This window comes from Hoplias malabaricus, chromosome 11, assembly GCF_029633855.1.
Source record: "Hoplias malabaricus isolate fHopMal1 chromosome 11, fHopMal1.hap1, whole genome shotgun sequence".
Taxonomy (NCBI): domain Eukaryota; kingdom Metazoa; phylum Chordata; class Actinopteri; order Characiformes; family Erythrinidae; genus Hoplias; species Hoplias malabaricus.
The window spans coordinates 33,935,658-33,952,395 of NC_089810.1; the positions used below are offsets into that span (position 1 = coordinate 33,935,658).

The 16,738-nt window shown below is 40.1% G+C and overlaps 3 protein-coding genes across 4 annotated transcripts in view; 1 reads left to right on the plus strand and 2 right to left on the minus strand.

Annotated features, from left to right (window-relative positions):
- The window catches only part of LOC136709509 (protein jagged-1b), a 75,517-nt gene extending 73,086 nt beyond the window's left edge, over positions 1–2,431 (minus strand). The window contains exons 1-2 of one of the 2 annotated variants that reach the window (XM_066684801.1): positions 2,317–2,431; positions 1,652–1,729 (exon numbers count right to left, since the gene is read on the minus strand). The gene's annotated coding sequence lies outside the window, so the exon portion shown is untranslated. Of the gene's footprint in view, positions 1–1,651; positions 1,730–1,980; positions 2,027–2,316 lie in introns of those variants that run through there. The other variant, XM_066684800.1, reaches the window with a different exon arrangement.
- Positions 2,432–4,811: 2,380 nt separating this feature from the next.
- Positions 4,812–8,553, minus strand: snrpa (small nuclear ribonucleoprotein polypeptide A). The gene is made up of 7 exons (XM_066684910.1): positions 8,417–8,553; positions 7,771–7,847; positions 7,307–7,479; positions 7,014–7,187; positions 6,482–6,655; positions 6,237–6,325; positions 4,812–5,328 (listed from the first exon to the last, which is right to left on the minus strand). Exons 2-7 carry the CDS (start codon positions 7,841–7,843, stop codon positions 5,169–5,171), a joined length of 843 nt encoding a protein of 280 aa, XP_066541007.1. The 5' UTR covers positions 7,844–7,847; positions 8,417–8,553; the 3' UTR covers positions 4,812–5,168.
- Positions 8,554–8,555: 2 nt separating this feature from the next.
- Positions 8,556–15,349, plus strand: actmap (actin maturation protease). Its single transcript, XM_066684909.1, has 7 exons — positions 8,556–8,911; positions 9,667–9,873; positions 10,856–10,924; positions 11,148–11,272; positions 12,788–12,917; positions 13,775–13,845; positions 14,078–15,349. The coding sequence occupies exons 2-7, from the start codon at positions 9,692–9,694 to the stop codon at positions 14,401–14,403; spliced, it is 903 nt and encodes a 300-aa protein (XP_066541006.1). The 5' UTR covers positions 8,556–8,911; positions 9,667–9,691; the 3' UTR covers positions 14,404–15,349.
- The last annotated feature ends 1,389 nt before the right edge of the window (positions 15,350–16,738 follow it).

Genomic DNA, 16,738 nt, shown 5'->3' on the forward strand with positions numbered 1-16,738 from the left:
TACTCAAATACAAATCCATTGATATTTTACTATTTTATGTTTTTATTTTATATGTTGTATGTACTTGAAGTACAGTGTAATTTATTATAAACCTTTATGGGGAACTAATGTAAAGCACGAAAAAATAACAAAAGGGAAAAAGGAGCACTTTCCTCACAAATATACTGCAGTATAAGAGCACTATTTAAAAATACTCATGAAAGTACAAAACGAATTCACTCAAGTACATGAGACTACTTAGTACCCACCTCTGAACAATCCCACGCATGAAGGGCAGGAGATAAAAGCTTGAATTCAGTGAATAAAAGAATGCAGTGTTGGTGAAAAAAAGGGAGCGCCAGGCTTTTCGCCAACAGCGTGGAACAGACACATACATATCTCGTGGTGGCCCAGCAGTTAAGGTCACCACTTTCTCAAGGCAAAAACTGAAGGGTGTGGGCAGGCCTGGAGAAAGTGCAGAAGAATGTACATTCTGTATGCACTGTTATGCTGTCGCAATGAGAGTGACACAGGTCACGGTTTAATGCAATATAAGGCAGCGAGTCTTTAACAATTCCAACCCATTTATGACTGAATTAGATTTAATTGAAAGCCAAATTACCTGAGCCTCCCGGTGCAGGGCGTGTTCATTTTCCCCTGAATGGGAATCACTCTGTACTCCGTTATTACAAAGAAAAAGAGGGAGCAACTGCAAACACTCATTTCCGAAGCTGCTGAAAAACAGGCCGTACACATAAACTTGCAGAACCCATTGCTTAACTGCTTCCATCTGCCTCAGAACTCACAAGCATTACAAAGACACCCTGGGAAATACAGGGCAGATCTGTTGACCTGGGGCATTTACATAAACCTCAATGTTAGTTTCTGCAGCTGAAATGAACAGAAGAAAAAAAAATACTCAACTGGACAAAGGGAGAAAATAAATAGGATCATGAAACGACAGCCCGAGGAATAAAATCTGCAAATCATTTTTTGGTTTTATGCACAAACCTCCCCTCACCCGTTAGAATCTAAAAGGCTGGGGCGCCTTTGAAGCCCGGGGGTAATGTCATTTTCATCACAGGATGTCTGTAATATTTTTGGCCGGTTCACATGGGATCACTGTACAAACAACTCAGACTGGGGCGACTACACAATTTGCACACTGCCGTCACAACAAATAAAGCCTACAAGTTTACAAACAAAGCCTAACAACAAACTATTTATTAATTTATAAGCTTTAAAATGTAGTTAATTTTAATATTGCACAAATAATGTACAAAGCACAATACAATTTACTTCCCAAATGTGTTCAGAAGTTGTTTGAAATTAAAGAGGGCAAATATGAACAGGTATGTTTACAAAAACAAGAGACAAGGACAAATATAAAAAATAGATGTATATCCATTAAGGGGGTTAATTTGTGGAGTAGTTTTGATAAGGAACTAAAAATGTGTAGCTCACTTCCCAAGTTTTAAAAAATGTTACATATACCATTATTATTTTTACCATTATTGTTGTCTTCTTTTTAGGTAATTATACTGTATTCGTTTTGAAAACCGAAATAAACACTAACTAACTAACTGTTTATTGATTAATAGACGATGAAACCCTCTATACCGATATCAGGTACGTGTATAAAGACTATGGACTACGCGGCACAGTATCTTACCTAAAGCTGCCCTTGGATCCTCTCTGGATCTGAGAGATTTGTGCCATACATGAAAACACCAAATGCCACCACAAGCACCTACACACCAGAAAAACAAGAACACTAATGCAAAAACTTGCTTTTCTGAGAACTAATCATTTTTAATGACTTAATACTAAATGAGGCGTTACTCTACATTACTAAAAAGCTTCCAATTTAATGACATTGCCTAGAATTGAACAATTCATATTAAAAGAACCTACTAACATTCTGTGGTAGCAAATAACGGCAGATTATTAACGTTATAGTGAATATTTCCTAAATATATTAGGAATATAATAAATAATTACCTGAAATTAACAGGCCCTGGCTAAAACCTTTAACGGTCGAAATTTAGGGCCGCTATGGCATTGTGGGAAATGTAGTTCATGTGGTGAATTTTCGTGGCGTGTCCTGTAGTTTGCCTCAGCAAATATGTATACAATTGAACTTTAACAGCTGTTAAAGTTTTAGTGGTGCATTGCAACAGTTGGTAAATTGGGTTCAGTGATTCCCCTGCAACTGGCTTAAGTCAGTAAAAATCATAAAAAAATACATCAGTGTTGACGAGAAGAAACCGAGTCCATTTTGAAAGTTCTTTTAAAAAATCCTACTTTATTTGAAAGACGAGAACCATAAAAACACACCCATTCAAAGCACGCTGGCCTCCATTTCATAAGCAGAGTAGGACAAGTGCACCCTCAGTTAACGAGGCCTGGCCCTCGCTGCTGTGACCACAAACTGATGTGAACATGGCTTTTCTATATGAACTGGCCACGCTGGAGATTACAGTGAGTGACGCAGAGCTCAGACTAATGGAGTAAATCAATGGACCAGGTCAAATCCAAAAAAAAAATATTTAAAAAAACATGCTGCAGGTCACATCTCTCCTGGGGTTGGGGGTTCAATCCTGTGTTGGGTCACTGTCTGTGAGGGGGGCAGTGACATCTTTGGTATGAAAAGCCTGGTGGGACACAGAAACTGAAAACTGAATGAAACTACACTAAAATACAGGACTCAGCACATGCTAGTGACATGTTTTAATTTAAATAATAAAAAAAAAATCATAAATGTAAGGAAATGTTTATGTACTTTGTGTGATTGTGTTCATCATACGTAACACACTAAACACGGTTCCCTTAAAATAACGATAAGTAGGATTTAGTTTTGTTGCCCCAAACCACCACAGTTGCAGGGTGTGATTCACATTCACATACAGCACTATCGTGAAATCAAGGGGGATGGAAGGTGTTGTCTTACCCTGCTCCAAAGGTAACATAGTGCAGTTTCTGCAGTGCTACGCCCAGAGTAACGACAGAGGCTCTAATCATTTTTATTACAGATCAGTGGAGCATCACAATGGTTTTCACAAAGCTGTAGTTTTAAGGTAAAAAAATACCTAATACCAAATGTTACTTTAACATCTTTGTGTATTTATGTGTGTGGGTAAATTCCTCTGGTACAAGACGATATTCTTAATGTATTAGGAATTACTAATGTTTTCATGTGTGTCAAACATGCGTTAGCTATGAAAACAAGATAGATTTTATATAGTATATGGTTCACTGTTTGACAGTGACATCAAGCAGGTGTGGTGTTTTCACCTTGTCTGGGTGGGTTTCTTTTGAGAAAGACCAAACACACACGTTGGTAGGTGGCGTGACTGTGTGAAATTGTCCTTAGTGCGAGTGACTTGGTGAATGAGCTGCAATTGTGTGAGTGACTGACACCCCACCCAGAGTGTGTTTTGCACCCAGTGATTCCAGGTAGGATCCGGATGCATCGCGAGCCTGACCATGAAACGTACAGAAAATAAATGAATGTTTTAGAAACTGGACAAACTCAATAAGCGTAAAGGTTAAAGACTGAACGTAGACAGAAGTTTGTCCAGACAGAGCATGACCAAGGCATATCACATTTTTCCAAAAGCCCACATAAGGACAACATTGGGAATCAAAACAATATTACATTTGTGTTTGAAAGCTGTTAATATTTCAGCCACAGACAAAAACAGCAGCCTTGAGCTGAACTGCAAAAGGCATACGGTGGGACACACGGACGAAAGGGATTTCTTGACTTTATGGGTTTTTCCTGTCCTTCAAACCACTACCTCAAAGATCTGTTTCAGTAAATTCATTTGAGTTCATGTTGCAACAAATGGATGCCATGCTACAAACAGACGGATGAAAGCAATATGGTCAACGTGAAACAGAATGTATCAAATACGGTGTCATTTCAGAGCAATGCACGTACCACGACAAGTAATGTTTTTTTAAGAAACGGAGATGATGTCCCATAGGTTTATTTGGGGAAAGCCTAGGGCCTGGTCAGATCTCAGTGCTACTGACGCACAGGAGATCCTCCCTCCATAACAGTTCGGACCAAGCTCAAAAGGATAAGATTAGGAAACCTCAGCATATTTCAAGAATCATTGCTCTAGAACTTGTAAAACACATTTAATAGATTGTACTGAAGTGGGGAAGAAATGCATTCATCTTTGCAGACAACCATTTTAGTGACCACCAGAAACAACCCCTGAACCTTTATGCGTCCTGTGTTTTTAAATGTTAAATAAAATATTTAGCTTTGGATACTATTTTGCTACATAGTGGGTGAAGTGTGTCCGTGGATTTAACAAAAACAGATCAAACAACCTTCGAACATGTTTAAATTGTTTATATAAATCACAATAGAATTTTATATGTTTATTAAAAGTAGTTTTAACGCCATTAAATATTTCCCTAACGTGTTTCTATAGTTAATTTATCAGTGAATTGTCTGTTTGGTCATTTGAACCCCCACACTAAGCATCAAACTAAACACTTTTTCCCCCTCATGGTATGTTGTTTGGTCGAACTATACTATAGATATTGTATGAAATGTTTACGATTAATAATAAAATTGTTCCTTGGTGAATTTTAGAAGAGTTGAGTTTTTATAAAAGCAGCAAGTCAGGAGGATGTCCCACAGTGAGCCATTAAGAAGTTCACAATGAAACAAAACATCTTGGGAATGTTTAACTGCAGTGTGTGTCACAATCTCCATTCCACAAATAAAAAACCTTGATAAACATAGTATTGTGTAAATACTGACAAACAAACATGTTTTAAAAGAAAATATTTTAATTAAAACAAAAGCTCCAGGTACAATGTCTGGGGATCCAGACTCTGGGTGCAATGCTTTTGAGCAGAAGTCAAAAACAAAAAGGTATATAAAAAAAATATATAAAACAAAATAAATGTACTTACAAATCCATTCAAGAGAGATTTCTTGAGGGATCTTCATAATAAAACATTGAGTGTGCTAGTTGTATAAAAGAGTCCTTACCTTTCATCCAAATTATCAGAACGTATGTTTATAGTAACTCAATACGGACATGACAAACGAAGACGACTAGACTGATATCTCAACCTTGAATACAACTACCCAGTAGAAGTGTGTGAACCTGCCTAGGTTGTATGTGCATGTTTTTGAGGAGTTATACGTTGGACTGGGGTGGTTATTTCTTAGCAAATGAGATCTTCATGGCGTTGGTCTGCGTGATCTTGAAGCCCTGCAGAGCTTCTCTAGCAGCACCTGCCTGCACTTCGTTATCAAACTCCACAAAGGCAATGTCATGACGCCCAGGGACGAGTCGCACTTCTTTGAATCCTGGGAACCTGAGGAATGGAGAAGAGGAGTTTGCATTATTACTATTATGTAACAAGGGCTGTTACTGTCTTGAGTGGTATACCAAACATTGAAAACATTGTTTTTAAAAGAGACAAAACAGTCCAACGATTTAAAAAGATTTGATTGTTAAAAAGAAACTGAGAATGCTATAAGACTAACTATAAAAGTTGGAAATGCTATCCTTTTCATTGAAGGTACTTCAGTGCCATTAAGCTACAATGACTAGACTTTGAGGTGACAATGGATAACAATGTTAGTTTATCATCTGAGCCCAATATCTGTAATATTACAAAAGACTGCCTTTTACAACACAAGTAACATATCGAAAATAAACCCAATGCTATCCCTAAAAATGCTGAGAATTTTAAAGACTATAAATCAACTACATAATGCTCTTGGCTGGTTTTTCTGCTCCTGATCCAAATAAGCTTCATAAAGTTCACAGTGCTTACCAGGAAAAAGCTTTGGTACACGACCTGGTCTAATTCTATTTACACTGTTTATTTCTTCATTTGCAACAAAGTCAAATTTAAGAGATTTAAATCTTCCAAAGCCTTAGTTCCAGCGTATGAAACTGAACACAGTGGGCAGTTTTGCTTGCGTTTGTTTATGTAAGCTGCTAGAACACATTCCCTTCGGGGGTTAATAAAGTATTATCTCTCACTGATCCGTTAAAGTATTCTTCACTCTGCTGGGGATAAGTGAAAATATCTAGGATCACTTAATGCTTTTCCAGTGGAAGATCATTTTCTTAAATAGGGTCCAGAAACTATTACAAATGCAACCTCGCTATACGTTTTAAATTTAGCCTTTTGTGGAGTACAATGGGGGAAAAGAGAAAAAAAAAGCGTAAATAATAATAATAAAAATAAATTAAGCAAGGGAAGTTGCTTACTGGTTGAAAAGCATGGACAGCATAAGCTCGTTCGTCTCTTCTGGAAGGTTGGTGAGGAACAGGATGTGGTTTGGTGGGTTTTCTGAGACCTGGTTGTAAAAAAGTGGTTATGAAAAGGCCAGTAGCCTCTGCAACTCAAACTGGATTTCTACTAACTGAACCATGCTGTATGCAGCTATTGATCATTTATGTTTTTTTTATTTATAGTTATTTTAGGTTATATACTATTTATAGTTATTTTATACCTGCTGCATCTGTCCTGGTATTTGCCCTGGCATCATCTGGCCAGGAGGCATGGCACCGGGGGGCATCTGTCCTGGGGCCATACCAGGCGGTGGCATCATACCTGGAGGAGGCATGTAAGGAGGCTGGCCTGGCATTGGCATCATACGTGGAGCCTGACTCATGGGAGGCATTCCCTTTAAAAAGAGACAGAGGGAACTTGAAGAGAAATCAAGACACAATACTGGAGAAGACAATGTGACTAACTAATTTACAAACCTTTGAAAGACACGTTTAAAAGGATTAGAGTATAAAAGGTTCAGGCCTTTCTCCAGCGAGTCTTCTTTTTATTATGAAACAGCAATTATACTGACACCTAGTGGACTGGAAATATCAGATGCTGTACAAACCTATGTAAAACATGACTCTTGCCACAGAGGAGCCAAATAGCCAAATAGTTAAAAATCAAGAATTTCAAGCTAATTTATTCTCATCTTATGCAGGCTGCACTTAAATAAATAAATAAAAACACCTCGGTTATCATTGTGAACTCACTGGTATAGCAGCGGGAACTCCAGCCATGCCCGGGGCTGCGGCTGGCACAGGTTTCTTTGATGCAGCTGCATCAGCACCTTTTGTCTTCTTCTTCTCCTTCTTCCGATCCCGCTCTACATACGTACCCTTCATCTTTGCAATAATGTCAGAGTCTGTCTTCGCATACTGAATGCGCTGAAAGATGATATAAAATGATTAGTCAGAGCTTACACAAAAGCAGCAACAGCCAAACTCACGTAACTGGACATAGAAGAAACAGGACATGTTTGCATTAGCTATAGACAGAGACATACCATGGGTTTATCATAAAATGGAAAACCCTGCATAGATCTGAGAGCGTTAGAGGCACTGTTGACCTCTTTGAAGATCACAAAGGCCTGGCCCCTCAGTTTGAGAGTGCGGGATACGAGGATGTCTAGAATTTGCCCAAACTGGGAGAAGATGGCATACAGAGATTTCTTCAGTTCTGTTTAAGACAAATATTGTATCAGAAAAAAAGAGACATTAGAGAGGGTACAAAAATAAATATACTATATTAATACTGGTACTGAAACCTTAAACGTCAGAATTAGTATCAGCAGATGAATCTAAATATATGGCTGAGCTTAAATTTAAAAATGACAACAGGAGTCACTTATTATCAGCATCTAAAAAGTACTATATATCAGCTATTCACAAACCTCTCACAAAGCCATTGTGCTATTTCAGGACTAATTCAGGACAAGCGGAAAAGATGACGATAACATAGTATACATACCATCTTTTTTAATCTTCTCATTCAAATTGTTAATGTAAATGGTGTGATTCATTCGGACCTCCGGGGTAGCCATATTTCTGGGAAAACATAAACAAGCAAAATAAAAACAATTTTTATTAGTTATCTTATTCACCGCCAAGAGAACGAACGAAAACTCAGTGTTTCAGGGAGCACGCTGATTTCTGAACAATGTTGCTAACTAGCATTAGCCATGCAAGAATGTGGTTTTACATAAAGGACTAAAAAAGGTGCAAACTCAACTGTTTTAATTAAACATTAGATAAAGTATTACAAGCGTTAAAAAACATTAATCTCAAAACATTCGACTGTATAATATTCATAAAAAGCTGAAATAAGCAACACAATTAAGGCTCCAGTCCAAATAGCCACTTTAGTGTACACTACTGAAAAATAGTGCACTCAGCCGCACTAGTTTGTGTATGTCGGCGTAGTGAACTACAAAGTGTTCCAAGTGCTATTTGAGACGCAACCCAAATGTAAGTAGCTACGTTAACGAACAGAACAGGCCGCTGACCGAGCTAACCTCGATTTTAAACTAATTTAAAACAACTCTGTGACCTTAAAGCGAAACATTCAACACATGTGTAAGTATTGGTAGAAGAGAAAAGAGAAAAAACGTGCTTACCTCGTTTAAAACCGACAAAACCCTGGTTAAAACCCGGCTGTTACCTCCCCACTGAAGAGCTCCACAGAGACGACGCTGCCAAGACCTTGTCAGGATGTCCCGCCTCTTGAAAACCAGCCTTCTGATTGGATGCCGCCCTCCGGTTTAACCCTCTGGTTGTTAAATTATTTTGCTAGACTTTATTCTCATTGGATGTTGGCGAAGGCGCTGAATTTTTCTCGAATCTGATTGGTCACATCTTTCTGTCGGTATCGGCGCTGTGGCTGTAGAGTGAGTAGTTGCGGTGTTTCCGTTTTGTCACTGTTGTAAGAGAAGAATGTTGGTATAACTTTATGTTTTCCGAAGCAGAGTAATGTCTTGTAAAGGTAATACAACATTCTAAAGTGAATGCATGTGCATGTGCCGATAACCAGTTAATTTCCTTACATAGACGAGGTGTCTGTAATCTGAGGCATATTTCTGGCCATTTATGGAATTAGATGGGCTCTGATGGAGGTTGGTACAGTTTGAGATTTATTTTTTGTGTGCATATATTTATATATTGTTGTGTTTAGAATCCAGGCCATTAGGCTATATGTTAAAAGGCTCGTACACTACACTTTATATTTCTAATAAATATAATAAGCATCGTTACATTTTCCACTCTCTCAGTCTTTAACTATTTACAGACTGTTTTAACCAATGTGCCTTTAAAGCAACGCTAGGTAGTATTTTTACTGTAAAAAGCTTCAAAGTCATTGTGTTGCTCCATTGATCTCTAGCTGGGAGAACAGAGCCTCTGTCATTACTACTATGGGCACAGCACTGCAGAAACTGCACTATGTAAATTCTGGAAGGTGCAAGAAATCCACAAACCCCTCGCTCCCCAACCTCTTTGATTTAAGGACAATGCTGTAAAAATGAATTACACTCTGAAAGTGTAGTGGAGCCTAGAAGCAAAAATATTAAATCTTATCTAGTGTTTCTTTAAGGCTGAGAGATGCATGTTATTTTTGGCTCCCCTGCCTAGTGCCCCTTTCAAAAAAAACAGTCCAGACTGAAGCACTTAAGTTACACACATAAATGAATAAGCCAAGTAGGGCCCCACATAGGAGCATCCATGCTTAAATTTAGTACAGAATCCTTGACATATCCAGGCCACTAGGTGTCAGTGCAATGGCTGTTTAATGAGGAAGAGACGTTAGAAAATATGGTTTATTGTTCCTAAGTTTTAACTTTTGCATTCATTGCTCTGCACTTTTCTCTCTCAGTAGTCTGAGAGGCCAAACAGGGGTTATGCCAATGGATCTCCCACTCCCCCCTCCTCCGCCTCCCCCACCACCACTACCACCAGACCAGTCTCTGAATCCTTCAGTGGACAGCAAGAAGAAGCTCTACCAGGCTATTGCTGAGGGGAAGACCCCTGTGGAGGGGGACTTTGAAGAGCCTTGTTTACTGCTCACCCAGAAAGAGAGCAGGTATAAAACACCTGAGTATACAAACCTGTTCAAATGTCTGCATTATTAATATATCCCTCAGGATATAAGCAAAATTACTCAGAGAGATTTTATGTGAAATGTGCCATTCTAGATATTTACAGAATCAAAATTTTCCACTGTGGTGATTTTAGGAACAAGACATCCAAACAGATTAAAGCTGCCTTTAAAGCTTTTTTCTGATTTATCATCAAGTAATAAACATGTCGTTATAATGACACCTTCTGGCCTTGATGTACCAGAGATTCAGTAGTAAACCTATTGTAAACATGGCCATTCCCATGTGGGCGACCTGCCCTATGGAGCATAAAATGGTCCATTTAAGGACTGCAAACCAACTCATTCATTCATTCTCTGTAAGCGCTTATCCAGTTCAGGGTCGCGGTGGGTCCAGAGCCTACCTGGAATCATTGGGCGCAAGGCAGGAATACACCTTGGAGGGGGCGCCAGTCCTTCACAGGGCACACACACACACACACACCTATGGACACTTTTTGAGTTGCTAATCCTCCTACCAATGTGTGTTTTTGGACTGTGGGAGGAAAACGCACACAGACACAGGGAGAACACACCACACTCCTCACAGACAGTCACCTGGAGGAAACCCACGCAGACACAGGGAGAACACACCACACTCCTCACAGACAGTCACCTGGAGGAAACCCATGCAGACACAGGGAGAACACACCACACTCCTCACAGACAGTCACCCGGAGGAAACCCACACAGACACAGGGAGAACACACCACACTCCTCACAGACAGTCACCCGAAGCGGGAATCGAACCCACAACCTCCAGGCTGTGTGGTGTGGTGTGTTCTACCTGCTGCGCCACCGTGCCGCCCTGTGAACCAATTTGATTCTTAATTTTATGGAAGTTGCACTTTATAGAAAAAATGTAAAGGGACATTTTATGGGATCTTCAAGGGACTTTAATATTGTGTTATTTATATGTTCCCTGAAGTTTCAGGAAAGGCCTGCAGTGGGTGCTGTGCAACAAATACGTACCTTCACTCATTCAGGATGGACCCAAGTAAGTTAAATTCTAAATTTCTTATTATTTTTTTACTCATATTTTAGTGTTTTCTAGAGTTCAGTACTGGATTCCTCCAATCAGATATCACTCATGTCAGTTTTTAGTTTGAAAACATTTCATTGCCTTATGTTTTAAAATGCTTCAACCCCTTCTCATGCTCAGAGCCATTTCACAGAAGCGTCTTTGTAATTTAATTGTACTATTTTGTTTGTGGTTTAAGGTGTGGCTTAGTGGCTTTATGGATGGCGAACCATTTACTGAAGCCTTCCAAGTCCATTTCTGTGGATAAAATCAGCCAGGAAGCACTGGAAAAAGGTTTTACAGCTCAGGGAGAGATGTTTTCAGGTAAGTTTGTCATCAGTGCAATGGGGAATTTAAAAATGTACACACAGTAGAACTTGAAGGCAGTATTCAAACACACGAAGATCACCCTGGTGCTTGTTCTCTCTGGGTGGGTAGTAAGGAGCTCCTTCTGTCCTTACCACAAACACAGTGTTAGCAGCAAGCAAGTTGGCTTTGCATGTCTCAGAGGAAGAATGTGCTTCCCTTCACTCTCTGAGGTTTGAGGCTTTGTGTGTGATTGGGGGGTGGGCTTAGCTAATGAGAGGACTTTGTGACAAAATTCTTATAATAATTTAAATAAATAAATAAGAATTGTAAGTCAATCTGTTTAAGAAAATTAGTTAAATGCACACAATCCACCTACCAACGTGTGTTTTTGGACTGTGGGAGGAAACCCACGCAGACAAAGGGAGAACACACCAAACTCCTCACAGACAGTCACCCAGAAGAAACCCACACAGACACAGGGAGAACACACCACTCTCCTCACAGACAGTCACCCAGAGGAAACCCATGCAGACACAGGGAGAACACACCACACTCCTCACAGACAGTCACCCGGAGGAAACCCACGCAGACACAGGGAGAACACACCACACTCCTCACAGTCACCCGGAGGAAACCCACGCAGACACAGGGAGAACACACCACACTCCTCACAGACAGTCACCCGGAGGAAACCCACGCTGACACAGGGAGAACACACCACACTCCTCACAGACAGTCACCCGGAGGAAACCCACGCAGACACAGGGAGAACACACCACACTCCTCACAGACAGTCACCCGGAGGAAACCCACGCAGACACAGGGAGAACACACCACACTCCTCACAGACAGTCACCCGGAGGAAACCCACGCAGACACAGGGAGAACACACCACACTCCTCACAGATAGTCACCCGGAGGAAACCCACGCAGACACAGGGAGAACACACCACACTCCTCACAGACAGTCACCTGGAGGAAACCCACGCAGACACAGGGAGAACACACCACACTCCTCACAGACAGTCAATCTGTTTAAGAAAATTAGTTAAATGCACACAATTTTACTACATCTGCATCTACACTGATGATAGCAGCTGATAATGATAATGTTTGTTTGATCACAAACCAATGGAACAATAATACTCTTGTCTCTGTCTTAAATTCCATTGGCCAGATATACATGCCACACATGACTAATGAAATGAAAACCATCAACTGAGCCATAATACAGTACTCTGCAAAGGCTGGAGACCACCCTTTATATAATTTCTAAACAAACACCAATTAAGTACAAGTGTTTCTTTTCTCAAAACATGTTAGATATAAGGTAATTTTCTTGCATAAACACAAATTATTTCAAAACTACATAGAAAATAAGAACAATAACTATTCAAGCCCTGGTGGAGCACCAAAACCTCCAAGCTTTAATCTTTTAGAGAAAATCAAACTCAAGTATTGTACACAGGTTTGGGTCTGAAAGGATGTGTTGTTGTAAACTTTAAGATTTTGATTTGTCCTGTGTGTTAGCGACAGATATGGCCCTTCTCGCAGAGGAAGTGTGTGGTTGCAGAGTTCAGAAGCTCTCTGGAGGAATGATGGGAGACAATACTGCTCTTATCCTGAAACATCTCCTGGACGGGCAGCCCATCTTAATACCGTATCCTCTTCCTCAGAGGGCCAATAACACACACACACACACACACACACACACACACACAAACTTTACTGAAACTCATTATTCATGAAGCTTTTAGAGGCCTAATATTTCTTTCATAACAACAACAACAACAACAACAAAAAGCCTACAGAAATATTTATAAAAGCCCAGTTCTTCAGCTGTTATTACAGGCTTCTGAAGGTATATCACTTTCTAAGGTGCTATTGACTACAATCGTGTTGGAATAAGCTTTTATAGATACTTACTGGTATTTTAGAACAGAATGAAAATCTGTAAATTTTCTTTTGGGCGGCACGGTGGTTTAGTGATTAGCACGTTCGCTTCTCAGCACTGGGATCTTGGGTTCAAGTCCCATCTGGGTGGAGTTTCCATGTTCTCCCTGTGTCTGCGTGGGTTTCCTCTGGGGTCTCCGGTTTTCTCCCTCAGTCCAAAAACATGGAGGTTAGGTGAACTGGCTTCTCTAATAACTGTCCTGGTGTGTGAGTGAATGAGTGTGTGTGTGCCCAGATATGGATTGGCGCTCTGTCCTGGGTGAAACCCTAGTGCCTGATGCGCTCGTTCCTGGTCGAGAGTACGCTGTGCACTTCTCACGAGTGTGTGTTTGGATTGAGCGTTCTGAACAGTGTGAATTGTAAAGCGTCCTTGGATGTCTAGAAAGGCGCTATATAAGTGTAACGATAGATAGATTTGTTTGTAGAAAGTCAAGATTCACAAAGAACAAGAACCTCCTGGTCTCTCCAGTCTTTAAAAGAAGAACCTATCTTTGTTCAGTGGTCAGTTTGAATGCTTCAGCAGCTCTCTATGTTGTAATATGTACCTTGATGTCTTCAACACAGATATGATGAGGATTTTAACCATGAGCCCTGTCTACGTCAGGGGCATAAAGCACACTGGGCTGTAGCTTCAGGTGGGATTTTTTTGACTCTCGTTTACATTCATATATATGTCCTTCATACTATGAATCCATTTAGGATAATGGTGTAATAATAACATGTAAATATCAACCGAAATTGGTATTGTGGGAGATTTCTGTAGACTACAGCCTTGATAGTTTTGAATTTGTCTTTCATTTTTACACACATGTAGTAATATTTACGTAAGCTATGAATTCTATGTATTAATGTTTGTTGTTATTGCAGGTGTGTTACTTGGCCTGGTGCAGGGGAGTGTAACCTGTAAACAGTTCCGCACTGACACCACCCTAAACTGGTTTCATCTTTCCGAAGGTGCTGCTCTGGATAAGTTGTCACTGGATAAAATTGAAGAGGTTTATATCTTTGCCAAACAAGGAAAGAGCCTCCGCTATCAGCTGTGGAAGCTAGAAACAGTGGCACAAAGCAATGCCCAACTCAAAGAAATGGACCCACATAGGGCTAGTGATGGAACCCGTTATGTGCTGCCCCCTGGTGGAGTGGAGGAGGGACTGGCAGGACAGGTTTTGTTACTGTACTCAAAAGAAAACTGATCACATGAGAGCTGACTGGTTGGAGTGCAGGGGTTCTGTCCATTCAACTCAGTCCAATGTCTTCTGAACTGAAAGTATAGTTACAGCATAGTTACATGTTAAGAACATGTTTAAAGTCACTAGTTAATGGAACACAATGTAAAATTTTGGATTTTGCTTTCGGGGCTCCCCTTGCAATTGCAATTGTGTATAATTCCTTCTATGGGCTCACTCCATAAACAGCCCCCAAAATTTAACCTTATGAGATTTCCCATTCAAAATTCATCCAGTGACCAGCCCCCAACTTTATCAGATATGTGCCTTGGTTCCAGTAAGCACATCTGAGTCTGTGAGCACTTTGCCTTTCTTCCACTAGGTGTCCTTATGTGTGCACATTTCTGCCCAAGCTGCTGCCTCCAGTGCCTGAGAGGAACTTGTCAGACATTTTCCTGAGATGACTGAAAGGAAATCCTGTCTTGTTTCTTTGCAGTGAGGATGTCGATGGACAGTCTGAGCTGAACATTAGTTGGCTGCTGTGACTCAGAAAATTTATGGCCCTTTAGTCTTGGATTTTCCAAGAATTATTCATCATCTTGGTTTCATGAGCCAATATATGATTCTGTTATTCATCATATTGTCGCTTTACATAGAAAAACGTGTATCTCCTTTTATCTGGATTTTTAGTTTACTACATCATTTGAGCACAGCAGGAGTCCTTCACATGTGAATATCTAATGATTGGATCTGTAGAAATGCTTCAAACTTACTTGGAGTAAAATCTTTTTATATTGACTTACATTGAAAGATAAGAAGGTATTGTCCTTCTCCTGTAAATGTACCATTTTTGAGATAAATGTTTTATCCTGATAGCTAGAAGACAGTGGACCATGATTAGTTCACTGAGGACAAAGTTGGAGGTCCATTGGTGCTTTGCACAGCGTTTTCTGAGTGGACTACTGGTCATTAAACACCTTAATGTCTGTGTCGGTTCTCTTTTTTATTAAGGGGAAAAGGCAGTGTGTTTATACTGTGGTGGAAAAAGAGAAATACGCCGTGGCCCGCATGAGCAACCCCCCCCCCATGCTCACGTAACATATTTCACTCATTTTAATAAGGGTGTCTACAAATGTCTGAACAAATTTGGTATTTATAATAATTACAGTGGCATGCACCACGACATTCCTTTCAAAACTTATGTATTCCTGGAAGTTGAACAATTGGCCATAAATAACGTGGAACACGACTGAGTGACAAAGAGAATCAGTATTTACAGCGTGTTGCGTCTTCCTCTGCGACAGGATGTTCTGGGTTTAAGCTTAGGGTTGAAGTTTACGGTAGCGCTGACCTCAGTTCAGATTCCAGGAAGCTTGAGGAGAAGCTTATTTTCTCCTTCCGTTCTGAACCCCACAGAGGACCCACAAAGTGGTATCACTAATAAATGGTGCAAGAGAAATTATGTTTTATTCCCCCACTAAGCTTCTTCATGCTTCATTCTTCTTCTTCTCCAGGCGTCCTCTTTTACCCGGACATGTCCTCTTTTTTAGACTTAAAAAAAAAAGTCCGGGCGGAATTTCACGAACGTCCAGGATTTTGTTTTTCTAGAGCTTACACAGAATTTCTAGAAGCGTTTCGTTCACAAACTAGTCCCGCCCTCCCCTACTCCGATTGGTTCGCTTGAGTGAGAAGGGGGCGTGGTGAAGTAGCCTAAAATCTTCTGATTGGACGGTCTGACTGTAGAGCTACCGTTATTGGTCAATAACCTTCTCTGTAAACATTTATTTGGTCAGTCTGCACGTCAGTAGTCCTTGTTTACGTCAGGCAAAGCTCAAGTACCTACCCTCATCTCGAGCAGCTACGTCGAAACGTAAACGTAAGTTCTCGGATTAATTAAAAGAGAAATTCCCATGTTTTCCCATGTGTACTAAACAAAGGTGTAAAGGACCTAAAAGCACACATAGGTTCAGCTAAGCATACAACCCCCCCCCCCCCTATATAAGTTTAGTTACTTGACAGTGAGTGAAGCAAATAAATAAATATTTAAAAGAAAATATGTCATTTTAAGCCAAAACGCTTATTGCAAATTAAACATAAAACAATGTAAACAGACAACAAACACATAACTATTCCTTCTGTGAAATAGCTTTTTACTTTTTTATGCTGTAAATAACTGATTTTTACCTGAGACAATAGTATACCATGTCTCAGTTCTCTCTGATTGTATTGCTTCAGAAGAATTTTAGGTGAAATCCCATCTGTTTCCTGGGCCTCAGGGATGATATTCACAAAAGCACACTCCCTGTTCTACAGTTCTAGTGCATACTGCTGAATGGTATTGGCCAAGTCTTGAGTGCAGGGA